General features: G+C 40.2%; 1 protein-coding gene across 38 annotated transcripts in view; it reads left to right on the top strand.

Moving 5' to 3' along the window:
• The window catches only part of LOC147020161 (CUB and sushi domain-containing protein 3-like), a 1,491,173-nt gene that overhangs the window by 788,244 nt on the left and 688,005 nt on the right, over window positions 1-14,924 (top strand). For all 38 annotated transcript variants that reach the window (XR_015061662.1, XM_085895237.1, XM_085895221.1 and 35 more), the window contains 3 exons: window positions 2,253-2,340; window positions 9,320-9,444; window positions 10,634-10,755. Coding sequence is in view for 37 of the 38 variants with exons in the window: in XM_085895237.1 (XP_085751363.1) it covers window positions 2,253-2,340; window positions 9,320-9,444; window positions 10,634-10,755 (335 nt within the window). In the remaining variant the exon portion in view is untranslated. The remainder of the gene's footprint in view (window positions 1-2,252; window positions 2,341-9,319; window positions 9,445-10,633; window positions 10,756-14,924) is intronic.

The following is a 14,924-nucleotide window of genomic DNA, read 5'->3' as shown; positions in this document are numbered from 1 at the left end:
GAATCTGCTTGGGAGATGGCCAGACGGAGGCCCATGGAGTACCAGTGTAAAGTGGACGCAGTGACGCGGTGCTCTGGCGCATGCTCCCACACCTGACCTGACCTGACCTGACACATATGCTGAGCACTTGTTGGCTGATTTTCCTTCACTCTGCGGTCCAACTCATCCCAATCCATCTCAATTGAGTTTAGTTTGGTGAATTGTGGAGGCCACGTCATCTGGTGCAGCACTCCATCACTCTCCTTCTTGGTCAAATGGCCCTTACTCAGCCTGGAGGTGTATTTTGTTTCATTGTCCTGTTGAAAAACAAATAATGGTCCCACAAAGTGCAAATCAGATAGGATGGCATATCACTGCAGAATGCTGTGGTAGCCATGCTGGTTAAGTGTGCCTTGAATTCTAAATAAATTGCCAACAGTGTCACCAGCAAAGCACTCCTCCATGCTTTGCGGTGGGAACCACACATGCAGCGATCATCCGTTCACCTTCTCTGCGTTTCACAAAGACATGGCGGTTGGAACCAAAAATCTTAAATTTGGACTAATGAGACCAAACGACAGATTTCCACCGGTCTAATGACCATTGCCCGTGTTTCTTGGCCCAAGCAAGTCTCTTATTATTATCGGTCTCCTTCAGTTATGGTTTCTTTGCAGCAGTTCGACCATGAAGGCTTTATTCATGCAGTCTCCTCTGAACAGTTGATGTTGAGATGTGTCTGTTACTTGAACGCTGTGAAGCCTTCACTTGGGCTGCAATAAGAGGTGCAGTTAATTTGTGATTTCTGAGGCTGGTAACTCTAATAAACTTATCCTCTGCAGTAGAGGCAACTCTGGGTCTTCCTTTCCTGTGGCTTTCCATCATAGTGCTTGATGGTTTTTGTGACTGCACCTGAAGAAACTTTCAAAGTTCTTGAAATTTTCCAGATTGACTGACCTTCATGTCTTGAAGTAATGATGGACTGTCGTTTCTCTTTGCTTAGTTGAGTTGTTCTTGCCATAATATGGACCACTACAGTACAGACAAAATAATGGTCTTTTACCAAATAGGGCTATTTACTGTATACCAACCATACCTTGTCACAACACAACTGATTGGCTCAAAACGCATTAAGGAAAGAAATTTCACAAATTGACTTTTAACAAGGCACACCTGTTCGTAGAAAAGCATTCCAGGTGACAACCTCATGAAGCTGGTTGAGAGAATGCCAAGATTGTGCAAAGATTTTAATGTCACAAAACACTATTTTTTATGGTTTAAAATAAAATTACAATTAAAACATGGTTTTAATGTCACAAAACATTTTCACAGGGGTTTGCTCTTGCTTTGCAATCACGAAGCCGTTGATGCTGTTACCTTTCTCATTTTCCACAAGGGAACCAGATTCATTTAGTCTTTTACTCACGGAGTAATACAGCTGCATTGTTTAAGTGAAAGACACCAATGAACAGAGCACAGCGGCAGAAAGAATCAGAGTCCATTGGAGTGTACATGCGGCTCAGTTCTGCAAGTTTGCTCAAATGATGAGGACACTCGCTCAAACCTCACAAATGTTATGTAAATGACAAAGTGCCAAATTGATTGTCAATGACAGTATGCAGGCACAGTGACAAATACGGATAGAATGAAAAAAAAAGAGTGATAAATTAGCATTTGCATTGCCTCCTTTTCCAGGATTTACTATTGCGAGGTTCTTGAAGTCACCCGTTGTTTGCCAAATAAAGAATTGCAGATCGGCAAGGGGCATCCCGATTATGGCACTGACTGTTCTCCAGGGAAATAACAAATCTTCACAAATGTGAAGGTCAATTTGCTGTAATATCACGACGTATGAATTTGACACGTTTCTGCAGCTTCCTTGCTACACCACAGTACATTTATTCATCCCCTACCCATTTTATATGAGTGGACTCCAGGTTTGCTGTCCATCTGTCCGTCCCACCTATAGTTTTTCCGACTTCTTTCCTATACCTTTGAATGCATTCAACTGAAGCTTGGTACATGGCTTTTTAGTGTGTGTGTGTGTGTGTGTGTGTGTGTGTGTGTGTGTGTGTGTGTGTGTGTGTGTGTGTGTGTGTGTGTGTGTGTGTGTGTGTGTGTGTGTGTGTGTGTGTGTGTAAAATGTCATGAATCCATTTGCAGTCTGACTTTGAGTGCGTGAGTTTTGGATTGTGTCGGTGTTGCCTTGATTGGAGAGAAAATGAATGTCCTGAATATCCTCAGAACTTGGCTGGTTTTGTGAACTGTTCCTTCAGCCAGGACAAAGCTTCGGGGCCAGACACCTCAATCGTGCCCCGATCCGGGTCTTCCTGAAGATGGCTCCAGGACAGGAGATGATTTCAGGTTGGTTTCACAATCTCTTCGCTACAAACACCAGATAACCTGATTGTTGAAATTGAATGCTCATCAGCTGCATTCCACAATTACACTTGTGAGTATGCAAGCACATATCGTGTGATAAGCCATACAATTGGTTCTGCCACTCACATCGTCCAGTTTGCAGTTTGCTCACTGCCACTTTACATTTATCATCATTCGCAAACCCTTAAAATAAATCATTCAATGTACTATGTTTGTTTAATCACCTAAATACTGGTGGAAATACCACAATTAAAGGTTTTCCTGTACTTCTGGGATATCTTCATCCTGATAATGTTTGTTTAAGGTATTTTAATAAAGTGGGAAGTAAGTTTGGGAAAGGAAAGGAAGTGTATGGTGGCAAGCATTTATTTAAATAATATATTGTATTTGAATCCATGTTCTGATTTAACTAACAAAATTGATTTCAAAAGTTTACCGCAACATCCTCCATCCTATTATTTATTTTATTTATTTTACAAAGAATAAAATGGGGGAAAAAAAAACCAGCCATACATGATGTTGATGAGATTAGATGAACCTCTCCAGAGCATTGGTTCCACCGAAGCAGTTTCTTGGCACAGGTGATGCCGGGTAGTTTGCCATTGCCATCCCAGCAGTCATTCAGATGTGAAATTTGGAATTGGTTCACGGTGCTGCTGACAACTCGCCTACTCTTCACTAACGACACCATGAGATCTCCAACATACACCAACTACTGCGAGCAAGATGGGGGCAGTGCCTTAATTGTCAACAATCTGATACGAAAGTGCATTTTGGTTTGAACTCGTTCGTTTTCAAAAGATTGAATGAAATTAGTAATGGCTCTATTTTCAGTTTATATTAGCTTTGTAAAGGTATTCACCGACACCAACGTAATGTGTTATTTACTTTTGCTTAAATGCTAATGCAAATAATTAAAGCTGTTAATAAACACTTGGACAAAAGTTGAGCACTCCTAAAATCTTCGAAAAATATTTTTAGTATGTTACCATGTTCAAACGTGAAACTTTATGTGTCTTGTAAATTTATAACGCGAGTCCCTGGAGGATAAATTTAAATTGTTTCGATGATGTATTGGGTTAGCTCTGCCATATTTTAATGGTTGTGTCATGTTGTAATGGAGAAGAAAATATGCTTATCTCGAGAAGGATCTTCAAACGAACCCACATCTCTTTCCATGGTCAGCCACTGGAAGGGGATCATGTGACTTCTTCTCCTGGGCTGAATATATCACATTGTTGGCCTCCAAGGGCAGTCGCAAACTGGAAATCCTATGTTATTCCATGTCTTTCCTTGGAAAATCAGAACTACTCACAGCTTACAAGACCTTGTCTGTAGCTCAGTGGAGTACTGTTCACCTTTGGGCTGGTGAACCAACACCATACCTGTCTCCCCTGGATTCTGTGGCATGAATGCTTTCAACAATATCGCCATTTCCCATGATGAGGTCAAAGCACAAGGTCTGTTGTTCTAACATTGCAACTGCAGGTTTCAAGCATGTTTGTTTTGGTTTTTTTAACCTCCTCTCTTCTGGTCTTAACTCCTTTTGCTCAATTAGCCATCTGATCCTTCCCAGCTCCTCCAAGATGCATGTGTTCTTCTAATCATTGTTAAACTCTCAAAATCCAGGTTTACCACTCAACTTCACCCTTTAGTTCCGAGTCTTTCCCATTTGTCTAACTATTCAGTTTCACTCTTCTCACCAAAGATTTAAGCAAGCAGTGCACGACCAACACATGTCATCCTCCATCCCTACCCACAATCTTTTCTACTCCCCATTACCTCTCCTAACAACAACAACTTCCAGGTTACTTTTTATTACCCTCCTCTATCTCCTCTCTTCATGTTTGTTAATACCCTTGCTTGTTGTGTCCAATGTTGACCCCATTGTCCCACTGTGATTTTGTTTGTTTTGATGTTCCATACTCTTTATAAAATGGTGATGCTTATTGAAGCAGTTTCTTGGCAAGGGTTATACTGGGTGGTTGGCCATTGCCTTCCCAGCTTTGTTTGCCCATGCTCTATCCTTATAAACACTGAGCATCAAGCAAGGAAGCAGCACATACCATTTAAAAAAAAGTCTGTAGGTGTGACTTGGCTGGGGTTTAAACCACAAACCTCCCAGACACTGAGTGGACACTCCAACCATTACCCCAGCGAGCCACTTCTCAATGTTATGCCATTACGCCACCGCTCTAACCATTATGCCACCACTCGAACAATTATTCCACCGAGTATGTTGCCTTTAATTGTCTCTTCACTCTTCTGTGATCCCATATTTTCTATACAAAAATAGAACATTGCTGTGACCGAGTGTGTGGTGGAATGCAAATCATACCGTATGACTAAATTGTACCACATCGATATTCCAAGGACACCGAATGCCAATGGATAACATGCAAATGTTCTTCAACCAGCGGTTATACCTCATGTTGTGAATGACACCTTCCTCACTAAAGCTGTGTTCATGGCTGACATTCACAACACAACGTTGCTCAGTGCAGTAGCAGCGATTTCGTATTTGCTGAACAAACGTTAATAAAACCATGCCATGACTTTCTGACAGGATTGTGCAGACATGGCACATTTACCGGTCTTAGTGTGAGTAATTATTTGCCTGACTATAAACTGTTGTATTGTTGCTTCACAGGCAGGAAGTTGTATCCATTAATGTGCCATCCTTCAGATGGAAGTGAAGCTGGTCGACTGTTAAGGTCGCTGGTGCCTTGACATGAAGAGTTGTCAAGTTATTTATGACATATTGACATTATTTAAAATTTCTGGCCTTACCTACAAGGGGACACTGCCTCAGCCCCAGACATGTGCTCTCAGCAATCATGCAAACCCGCAGCCACGTGCTGCGGACGATGGAATCACATGATGAGTTATAGTTGAGTCCCATGACACTTGAGGATTATTGCAGGTGTTGAATCAAAGTGAGACCCGCTGGTGAAAATTCAAAATGAACATACGGAGACACTTCATCAGGCGTATCACACAAGAGGATCCTTTATCTGGTACTAAGTAGAAAGGGAGATGTGATTATGGCTAAATAAATCTCTTGCAGCAAAAAAGACAGAAGTGCTGAAGTTTGGGTGGACCAGTTAAAAAAATTGTTCTTGAATGTGTTGATGGAATTTTTTTTGACCTGATTTGTCAATGTTTGAAGGTCTTCTGGATTATGGTCTGAATCTTCTCTATGCAAGGATCGATATTTTAAAAACCTTCCATTGAAAGCTAATCTATGCTAACTGCTCGAACACCAGTTGTATGATTCTCAAGTTTCATTTCATCAGCCTTGTCGATTCATCAAATAATTGTTTCGAGGTGAGATAATCGATAAACTCGGAAATTGCTGTAACTGAAAAAGAATACAAAAGTGCAACCAATTCAACATTGTCAATGTCTCAAAGTCCAACGTTTCTTCCACAGGGTGGCCTCTGTCAGGGCCTTGTAAATCCTCCAACAGGTAGGAGGAGGAATAAATTCCTGCAATAGATCAAAAGACCCAGGAAGCCAATATCATGATCAGCCTTTATGGAAAAGATGGCCATATGTGTTAGTCCTGATCTACTATGGGGATCACCGAAATTGCAAGAACCACAAAAGTGGAGAGAGAAAAAGCACAACAAATTTCATCCCAAATCACCAAAGCCATGATGACATTGGTCACCTGGTTCTCATCATCTGTTGCAGACCTATGTCGTTTCATCCTCCTTCATAGTGCGAAGATATACGAAGGCACTTGGCCTGTGCTCGTCACTCATGGATGCCACAAAGTGGATGAAACATTGGACTTTCAGAGCCGTTGTCTTTTTTGCCCAAATCTCAAGTTGTTTATGTTGCTACTTACGTTCTCCGCTTTGCATTTCTTGCAATTTCGCTGATCTTCATAAATATCAGTCAATAGTAACACGTGGCCATCTCATCCGGGAGCCATCATTTTTATTTGAGATAATATTGGGGTGTTTGGATACCCCATTTTGCCTTTGTTGGGTGTAGAACAATAAATCTGAAGTCCAATTCAAATAAGAGTGTTTGCCATCGATCACTAGTGAAATAGCATGCTATACTGTGCTGCAATCAACATACATGAATGACAAATTGAACAGTTATCTGGCATAATACAATTGCGTGAGGAATCGATAAAAGAAACCACTATTATTCTACTGAACTGCGCGACACAATTTAATTTTCTCCATTTGCCGATGATGGAACATCTTACGGATGATGTTTATAAACACCACACTTAAGGTGAGATTGATCTCCACATGGAATCAACATAAAAATCCCTATTTTAGTAATTGCTATTGACAACAACTGAATTGGCCAATACATGGAATTCGGGATGTGTCTGGTACTCGCCTGTCATGTCTACATTTACCAAATTTGTACCGAAGTTGAACCATAACTGTCAAAAACGGTCCCACTGAATCTTCTAGGTCAGCCTGCTTTTGTCTCTGCTGGATTTGTAGCACCAAAGCATCAATCACAGGTAAGTGCAGGAATTGGCAGTCACACAAATGCAAGGATGTTTCTTTAGCTTTCTAACAAATGTGCCTTCTATTGAAATATCAAAGGCTAGTTGTTTGGCCGTGATGATTTTAACAGCAACAGCAACTGCTGCTCTTTCCTGCTTTACAAAAAGTAATGTACCTTAGTAACCAAAGGCAGGATGAAGACCCCTTTTACAGTAGATGATGGCACATCATAACTGCCTTGCCCATAACCCCTTCCTCCACTATTAAAACAAAGAAAACTTCAATAACATTTTGTACTTTGTGTTGGCTTAATGGTTAGCATGGTGTTCTTGGTATCCGAGGATCCTGAGTTCAAATCCCACTTGGCTGTTGAATTAATACCAGGTGGGGTTGACTACCTGTCATCCTTCTGAGGTTGGCAAAATGATTACCACTTGCTGGTATCCCGTATCGGAGTGGCAACCTGTCCAGGATTGTGCCCAATAGCCAAGGAGACTGCTTCGGCAGCACCAACGCTCTTCACAGAGTATGGTCCCAATGGAGGAAATAACATTTTGACATTTGCCTTGAACTTTTGCCATGCCATTGGATACACCAGATTTGTTTCCACTAAGTGGAATATCCGAACTCATTGGGTTGAGATGTCATTAGACAAATGCCAAAGTATAGCATGGCAAATTAAACATTACTGTGAATAGCATATACAATGGTTTGTTCATCTTCATGTTGAAAGTTCTATGTCACAACAGCTCAGCCAAAAGTTCAGCCACCGGGATACACAGGTTACACAAATAATCCATTAACCAACATCTCGGTAAGGTACCATGCACAACACCAATGCGGATAGTATTAAAAGGCAATTGATATACAGTGGTATATTGGGAAGACTTTCAAATCATACTTAACTGAGAGTGCAACAATAATGTACTTTAAGCAAGGACAAAGCTCAGATGAGGACAGACATGCAGCTTTCGCGAAAGCATTTAGGCTCCCATTTCACCTCGACAAATGAAGGCATGAGCAAGATCACCTCAAGAGTAATGATGTGTCCAAATAGTCAGCAGGAACAAAGACAGCAAATATGCTGAAATAGAGACTATTACAGTAAACTTGTGGGAAGGGATGTCACATCGACTAAGCAATTAGAAGCAGATCCTGAACTAACACGATTACTTCTTTAAAGGTACCAATTACTCCCACCTTCTTGTGGGGCTGGCGGGGGAGGTTTTTGACCAAGTTTTTTCAGAAACTGACGTTCGGATGGCCAGAACTAACATTCGACTAAAAGTTCCTGGAAATTGGCCAAGGTGCCGATGATAATTTGCCTCTTATTTGTGAAAGACGGCTTCAACGTCCACCAACGACCATTGCTGGCAGACAGGTCCTCTGGGTTACCGTCCATCCGATGGATGTTGCGCAAACTGACACATCATGATCCTGCACGTGAAACACCAGGGTGACAGTTTGTAGCTTGGCCGAGATTCAAACCCAGGCTAGACGGTTCAAAGACGGGTGCACATACCCTGAGAAGATGGATGCCGAACTAACATGAGAAAAATACGATGCATAATGCTTTTGCTCATGTATGAAGTAAGTCCTTTTTAATTTGTTCCTTTTCTTAATTTGCTCACTCTTCTTTCTAATCATCTTTTTGGTGCTTTTTTCATTGCGATATTTTAGACAAATTAGCATCCACTTGTTGCTTCTTTCAACTGTACTGAATAATAACAATATCACTGATTGCAGTACCTCACCGAGACACTTGTAAGAGATGCTACACTAAGTAATCGCCACAACACTTCAAGCCAAGCCTTCTACAAAGACAAGTATAATTATTGACAAGAAGCATCAATCAGTACACTGTCCATTGAATGGATGTTAAGCTGGGTACCCCTCTGCTAGCATTAGTTGGTGGACATGAAATATGTGCAGGTATCTTTTGCCAAGAGTTAACATATTCTCATCATCACCCTGAACAAGTTCCAAGTTCTTGCCTTGATCTCATAGAGCATAGACGGCAAACCAATCTTTGTACGTGGCTTTATCTAACAATGATTTTCATTGTTTGACCCAAAGGCCCCATGGCTATGCGATGAGAAACATCTCAGCATGAATGTGATAGTTTTCTGCTCCAATTTTGCAAACACCAAGACATCTAACATCCCAGCAGTCATCAATATATTCAGGATAAAATATAACTTGCAGCTGAAAATTCACGATTATAATTGCTAATTGAACCTGGCTTTGAAACACGATTTTTAGCTCTGAGTTTACGACGAACGAGAAATTCAACTGCTCAAAAGAATGTCGCCTGTGGCATTCAAAACTTCCGTCTTTTGAAAAGACGATTGCAAGATGTGGACCATAGAATGCAATTCGAGACTTGTGTCCACTTTTGCTGCATATAATTTGTGTTGCTGTGAGGGAAGTGTGCCTTTGTTGTGCATCGTGCTGTTCCCTTGTCATTTTGCGCATGACAGGTTGGGGTCCATCGTCCGATTCTCGTGCAGTAAGGGCTTTGTGCTCCAGGGAGCAAGTACCATCTCCTGCCAGCGTGTGAGCAATGTCTTTGCTGCCTGGAGTGACAGCACACCGCATTGCCAAGGTATCGACACTGCCGTGCCATTTTCTCTTTTCTCAAGCTCACTTTTTCTTCCCTATATCTGATGTGACAACACCGCAACCTACTGCATATCCTGACGCTGCATTAACTACCCAAGGGAAATCCTGAGTACCCTGTTATACAAGTTTCCCCTTCACTCCACTCATTCCATTTCCTGGTGCTAATGCTTGTACATCACATCCTTTAAAATCCACCCCAAGTGTGTGTCCAACACTTTCAATGTATTCACATTGCAGCTTGACTTCCAACATGGTCACTTGTCTGCCATTTGTAGTGTGTTGTCAGAGAAAACAGTCCGTTTGTCTGTATCACAAATACAACAACTTTCTTCATCTTCCCACCTCAGATATTTCTCCATCACCTGCATTCGTAACTACAAAGCAATTATCGAGTTGTCCAAAAGGGAAAAATAATTTTGATTACTATTTTTAAAAGCCATTGTTACATGTCCAAGAGTAGTGTAAACGGATTGTTGATAGCGCACGGCTCAGTTTGGTTTAATTTGAATTCGTACGCACTTTGATTGACAACGTTACATTTTGCGCTTACAGCAAGTATTTTTAAGGTGTGCATGATAGATACAGGCGATAAACACCCATCTTTTATCTCACTATTTTTTTCCCCGTGTCCTGCTGTTTGGGCACTGATGCTGCAGACAGGTGGTTCAAGGAATGCTTGCGAAAAAATTCTCAGCTAATTAGAGCTCCACAGAGCAGTCTGGTTCTTCAGATGACCCGAGGCAGAGACAAATAGACAGGCATCCTCGGTAATCATGCCACTTATTGCTACAAGATAATTTTGTAAACATCCCTAATTGGTTCAATTAAAAAATATGTATATTTTTTGTATGCAGCAGCATTTTTTCCCCCACTATTTCTATTTAACAACTTGTTCGCAAATGAAAACCATCATGCAGAAAAATATAGGATAATATTCCCTGCTGAGACTGCACCTTGTACTGCAAAGTCTGGGTTGCTGGTGTTATAACTGTACTCAATTTATTTTAGGTGTATTATTATTATTATTATTATTATTATTATTCTGCAATAAAAATGTACAACTCAGGAAGTTTTCATCACAGTCATGTCACTTACTTCATCACAGCCTGTTTTTAATTGCGAGCACGTTTTCGATAAGCCACCTCATACCTCTTTGTGTTTCCCTTTTGTAGCAATTACGTGCGGTACAGCGAGGTTCGGGCCCAGCGGCACCATCGTGTCCCCCAACTTTCCAGTACAATACGATAATGGTGCTCAGTGTGTGTGGACCATACAAGCTGTGCAACCCGGGAAGGTGAGTGGGTGGGGAAGACAAATGACTGTGTAACCACAAGGGCATGAGGAGAACCTCTTCTTTTATGTATAACCTGAAAGCTGGGTTACCCGAGATGTCCTCGTTTGGCAAGATGTGGCAGGGTTGCTTAGTCTGTATTCAATCTGAACTGTTTTGGTATGATGAGGTTCAACTGCATTCTGCTTGGGCATCATGAAGTATACTGCCCTTTGGAGCATGTTGAATCTGACACCAATTATGCGACTTACAAACCCCATGGTACCTTGACTGTGGTATTTTGCAGGTTATCAATATCCTTCGCATGACCACTTTCTGAAAAGAATAAGTTTCTCTGCTGGTGCTGTGGCAAAGTAGACTCATCTAATGCATTCGATGAGATGTTTTATTGGGTTACACATATTAACTGGAAGTTAATTTGGGTGAATATTTTCAGTGTAGGAAGTGGAGTATACCGATAGGCTTAGTTAAAAATATTCCAATATGGATATGACGCAGGTATCATGAGCTTTTTCCTGAGTCTAAGACCATCTGCATGTTACACACACAATAAAGTGAAGGGATGGAGTGGACTCGGAGAAAGTATATCACAGAAAGAAGGAAAGGGAAAGACTAAGGAAGAAAGGGGAGGGTTCATAATTTAGGGAGAAATGGGAAAAGAGGTTTGAAGGGGATAGGAATATGAGGAAGGGAATGAGGGGGATGAGATAATACATTTGGGAGGGAGTTGGGATGGAGGAAGGTGCTTCCACATGTTACGTATTTAATATGTAGATTATCCCTGTATGTTATTACCTTTCCACTTTATGGTCCGTGGTAAATATTGTGTAGCGGGTGAATAGAAAATAAAATTTTGAATGCGATGTTTTGAAAAATGATATTCAGCTTCGTTCACACATGATAAAATGTAAATTAATCTTGTATTCCACGTGGGTATACATGCAATCATTTATGTATTGATCTCGATACGAAAAGAAGCGAACATGCTTTTCTTCCCGAAAACATGCTCTTTTCTTGGAAAATTTCCACACAAGTCTCTTAAACATTAAGGAAACTAGGATTGTCACAGATTTACTGATTTGGCCACCAATCATGTGATCAACAACAAACAATGTTTTATTGGGAATTTTCTCATTGAAAGTGGGTCAGATTTTTCCACGTAGTTTCGTAATAAGAATTGTAGTAAGTTCTGTTTTATTATCAAACACCAAAGAAAAAGTTTGAAGACGAAGGATATTTGGTTTACAAAAAAATGATAAAAATACACAAGTAGAAATTAACATCAAAAATAAAAACTGAGAATTCTGCTATTCGATAGGTTTACCATAATTCAATTAATAGTTAATTGAAAAATCATTAAATTTTACAAAAATAAAACCAAAAGTAAGCACATCAACAATAAAACTCAAATCGAAAAAAGGTTCAGAGCTAATAATTAATAATTGAAAGTGCAAAAAACATAGACAATATACAAGCAACAAACAAGATTAAAAATGGACAATGACTAAAATGATACAAACAAAGAAAAGTTTTAATAGTTCAGATATTAATATTTAGCATATTGGCAAGGAATGGAATGGTTTGTATTGTTGTGTTCAGATTTGCAGTATATCAGTTTGTTTTGAGTTTCTTAAACTGTGTCGAGATACCAATTGTGGAGTTTGACGAAAAAAGGTGGCGGTGACGACTGGAGACAAATACAGAATTAGCAAAGTTTGTGATGAGTTTAATGGAACGATCAGCAAGGGAAGCAGCATTGAAAGCATGTAAAAGATCGGCCTCAGGAAGATGATTTGGAAAAGTGATAATTTGCCAAGCTCTCTTTTGGACACGCTTGATATCATGAACTTGGGATATGGTGAGAGCTGAACTCCATACAGGTGCTCCAAATTCGAAGATAGGGCAGATGTCCATCTTGCAGATTATTACTCGATCTCAAACTTTCACACCCTTCTTTTTGAGCGAACACAATGTGTACAAACGTCGAGAAGCATTACTATGTGCTTGACCTGTTGATTTCCATTCAGATTGTCTTGAATTATGACAAAGAGAAGCTTCAAAAATGAAACGGTTTCCATCCAAGGAAATACCATTGATTGCTAGTTGAACAGTAGATAGTGGTTTGCGAAGAAGTTATATCCGCATCTGCAGACATTATATCCTAACCCACATTTCTCTGCCTTAGGCAGCATGTCATTGTCACTACACTGGGCACTAAGTATCCTTTAGAACTATTTTACTTGCATTGAAAAACTGGAAGAAGTTTATATCCAACATAATTTTTGTGCCACCCGTGAGGATGGGAAATTATGCTCGGAACTCGTCCTGCCCGAATATATTGCCGGTGCACATTCAGGATCCCGTGGTGTCTTTTCTTATGCTTCAGCAATTGTCGGAGGAACGCTGGACAACTTACAATATATATATATATATATATATATATATATATATATTTATATATATCAATATATCTATATCTATATACATATATACATATATACATATATACATATATACATATATACATATATACATATATACATATATACATATATACATATATACATACATACATACATCAAACACACCTCCTGACTGTTATGGTGAGCATTGCCATGGATTATATCTCACATGGTAAAACCGCATAATCCGCAAAGCCAATGTCCTATGGAGATCGGGGGAGTGCTCGTCACACTCCACATGTTTCAATATATATGTGTATGTATGTATCTACATATATATATATATATATATATATATATATATATATATATATATATATATATATATATATGTCTCTGTAAAAAAAGGATTCCTGGGAGATCCTGCCCTCCATGCAGGGATAACCAGCATCGCAAGTTGGTGTTTGTAGTTTTGCCACATGTGCCCGTGTACCAATGTGCACAATCCGACCTTTTTTTCTTCTTTTTTTTTGTTAGCATCACAAACCTTCCCAGGAGTTCCTTAAATCCACTGTCGTTGGATTCATTAACATCCGTTCATCCATTCTCAATTTCAAACATGACAAATGGACAGACAGACAAACACGGCTCCTTTTATAATATACAATACAGTATATAATTGGATTCCTTCTTTGTCTTTATTATGTGGCACATAGCTGAGGGTATCATCGTTTGCTGGGAGTGCAGCTGTGCCGTTGATGCAATACCCCCTGTAGATTAGAACAGGAATTTGGAATTTTGCCAGGGTGCTGGCAATAGCTTCCCTGCTCTTAACGAATGACACCATGCCCATCAACTAATGTCCACCAACTAATGCAGGCAGACAGGACGCTCAGTTTAAGATCCATCTGAGGGAAGGCGCACACATTGAATCGTCCTGCCTGCAAAATACCAGGGTGATAGTTTAGAGTTTGGTTGAGATTCATTCTCAGGTTCGAGAGCTTACTTAGCTCAGACAAGTGTACATACCTCTCAGCTATCCCATCAGTCCTCAGAGATGCCTCTCCTGTGTGTTACAGCCACACATCAATTTGCCAGAGTAATTACAACGTTACTTTAATGCCAGGTGTGATCCACAACACGATCGATAAGTGAAGAGTCAACCACAGCATGGATCTCTGCCGAGTTTCATTAAATTCTTATAAATACCGATTGCCCATGTTTGCAGTCCCGTCTTGGTCAATACAACCACTGAATCCTTGCAATTATTATATGAAGAGCAATTTATCTCATCAACCAGCATGGGACATCTATCCCTCAAATAACAGTAATGAAAGAAATTTGTGTCCATGACTTTTGAATGAATAATTTTTGTGCATTTGTACCGAATTCCCAGGTAGAATTAGAAATTATTTGTCATCTATTTGTTGATTAAATTTCATTGCAAGGTCGATAAACTACCTTCATTACATTAAGATCGAGTTGATTAAATATTTTGACCGGAGCTGGTGGAACAGGTTAGAGGTATTCACACTTTCCATTGAGCTGTCGAGCCAGGGTTCAAATCTGGACGCAGCGATAAACTCTCACTCTGGTACTGTTAACGTGCATGGTGAGACATTGATGTGTGTGAAGTCCATTGGGAGGATGTCAAGTCGAACGTCCCAACTGCCAGCAGTAGTTGTTGGTGGACGTTAATAATCCCTTGGTGTCTTTTGGAAAAAGTAGTTGAGTTATTGCCAGCACCCCCAACAAATTACATATTTCTGC

This window comes from Eptatretus burgeri, chromosome 9, assembly GCF_056783735.1.
Source record: "Eptatretus burgeri isolate ZD-2024b chromosome 9, Ebu_testis_v1, whole genome shotgun sequence".
Lineage (NCBI taxonomy): Eukaryota > Metazoa > Chordata > Myxini > Myxiniformes > Myxinidae > Eptatretus > Eptatretus burgeri.
This window is presented reverse-complemented; position numbering and strand designations above follow the sequence as displayed.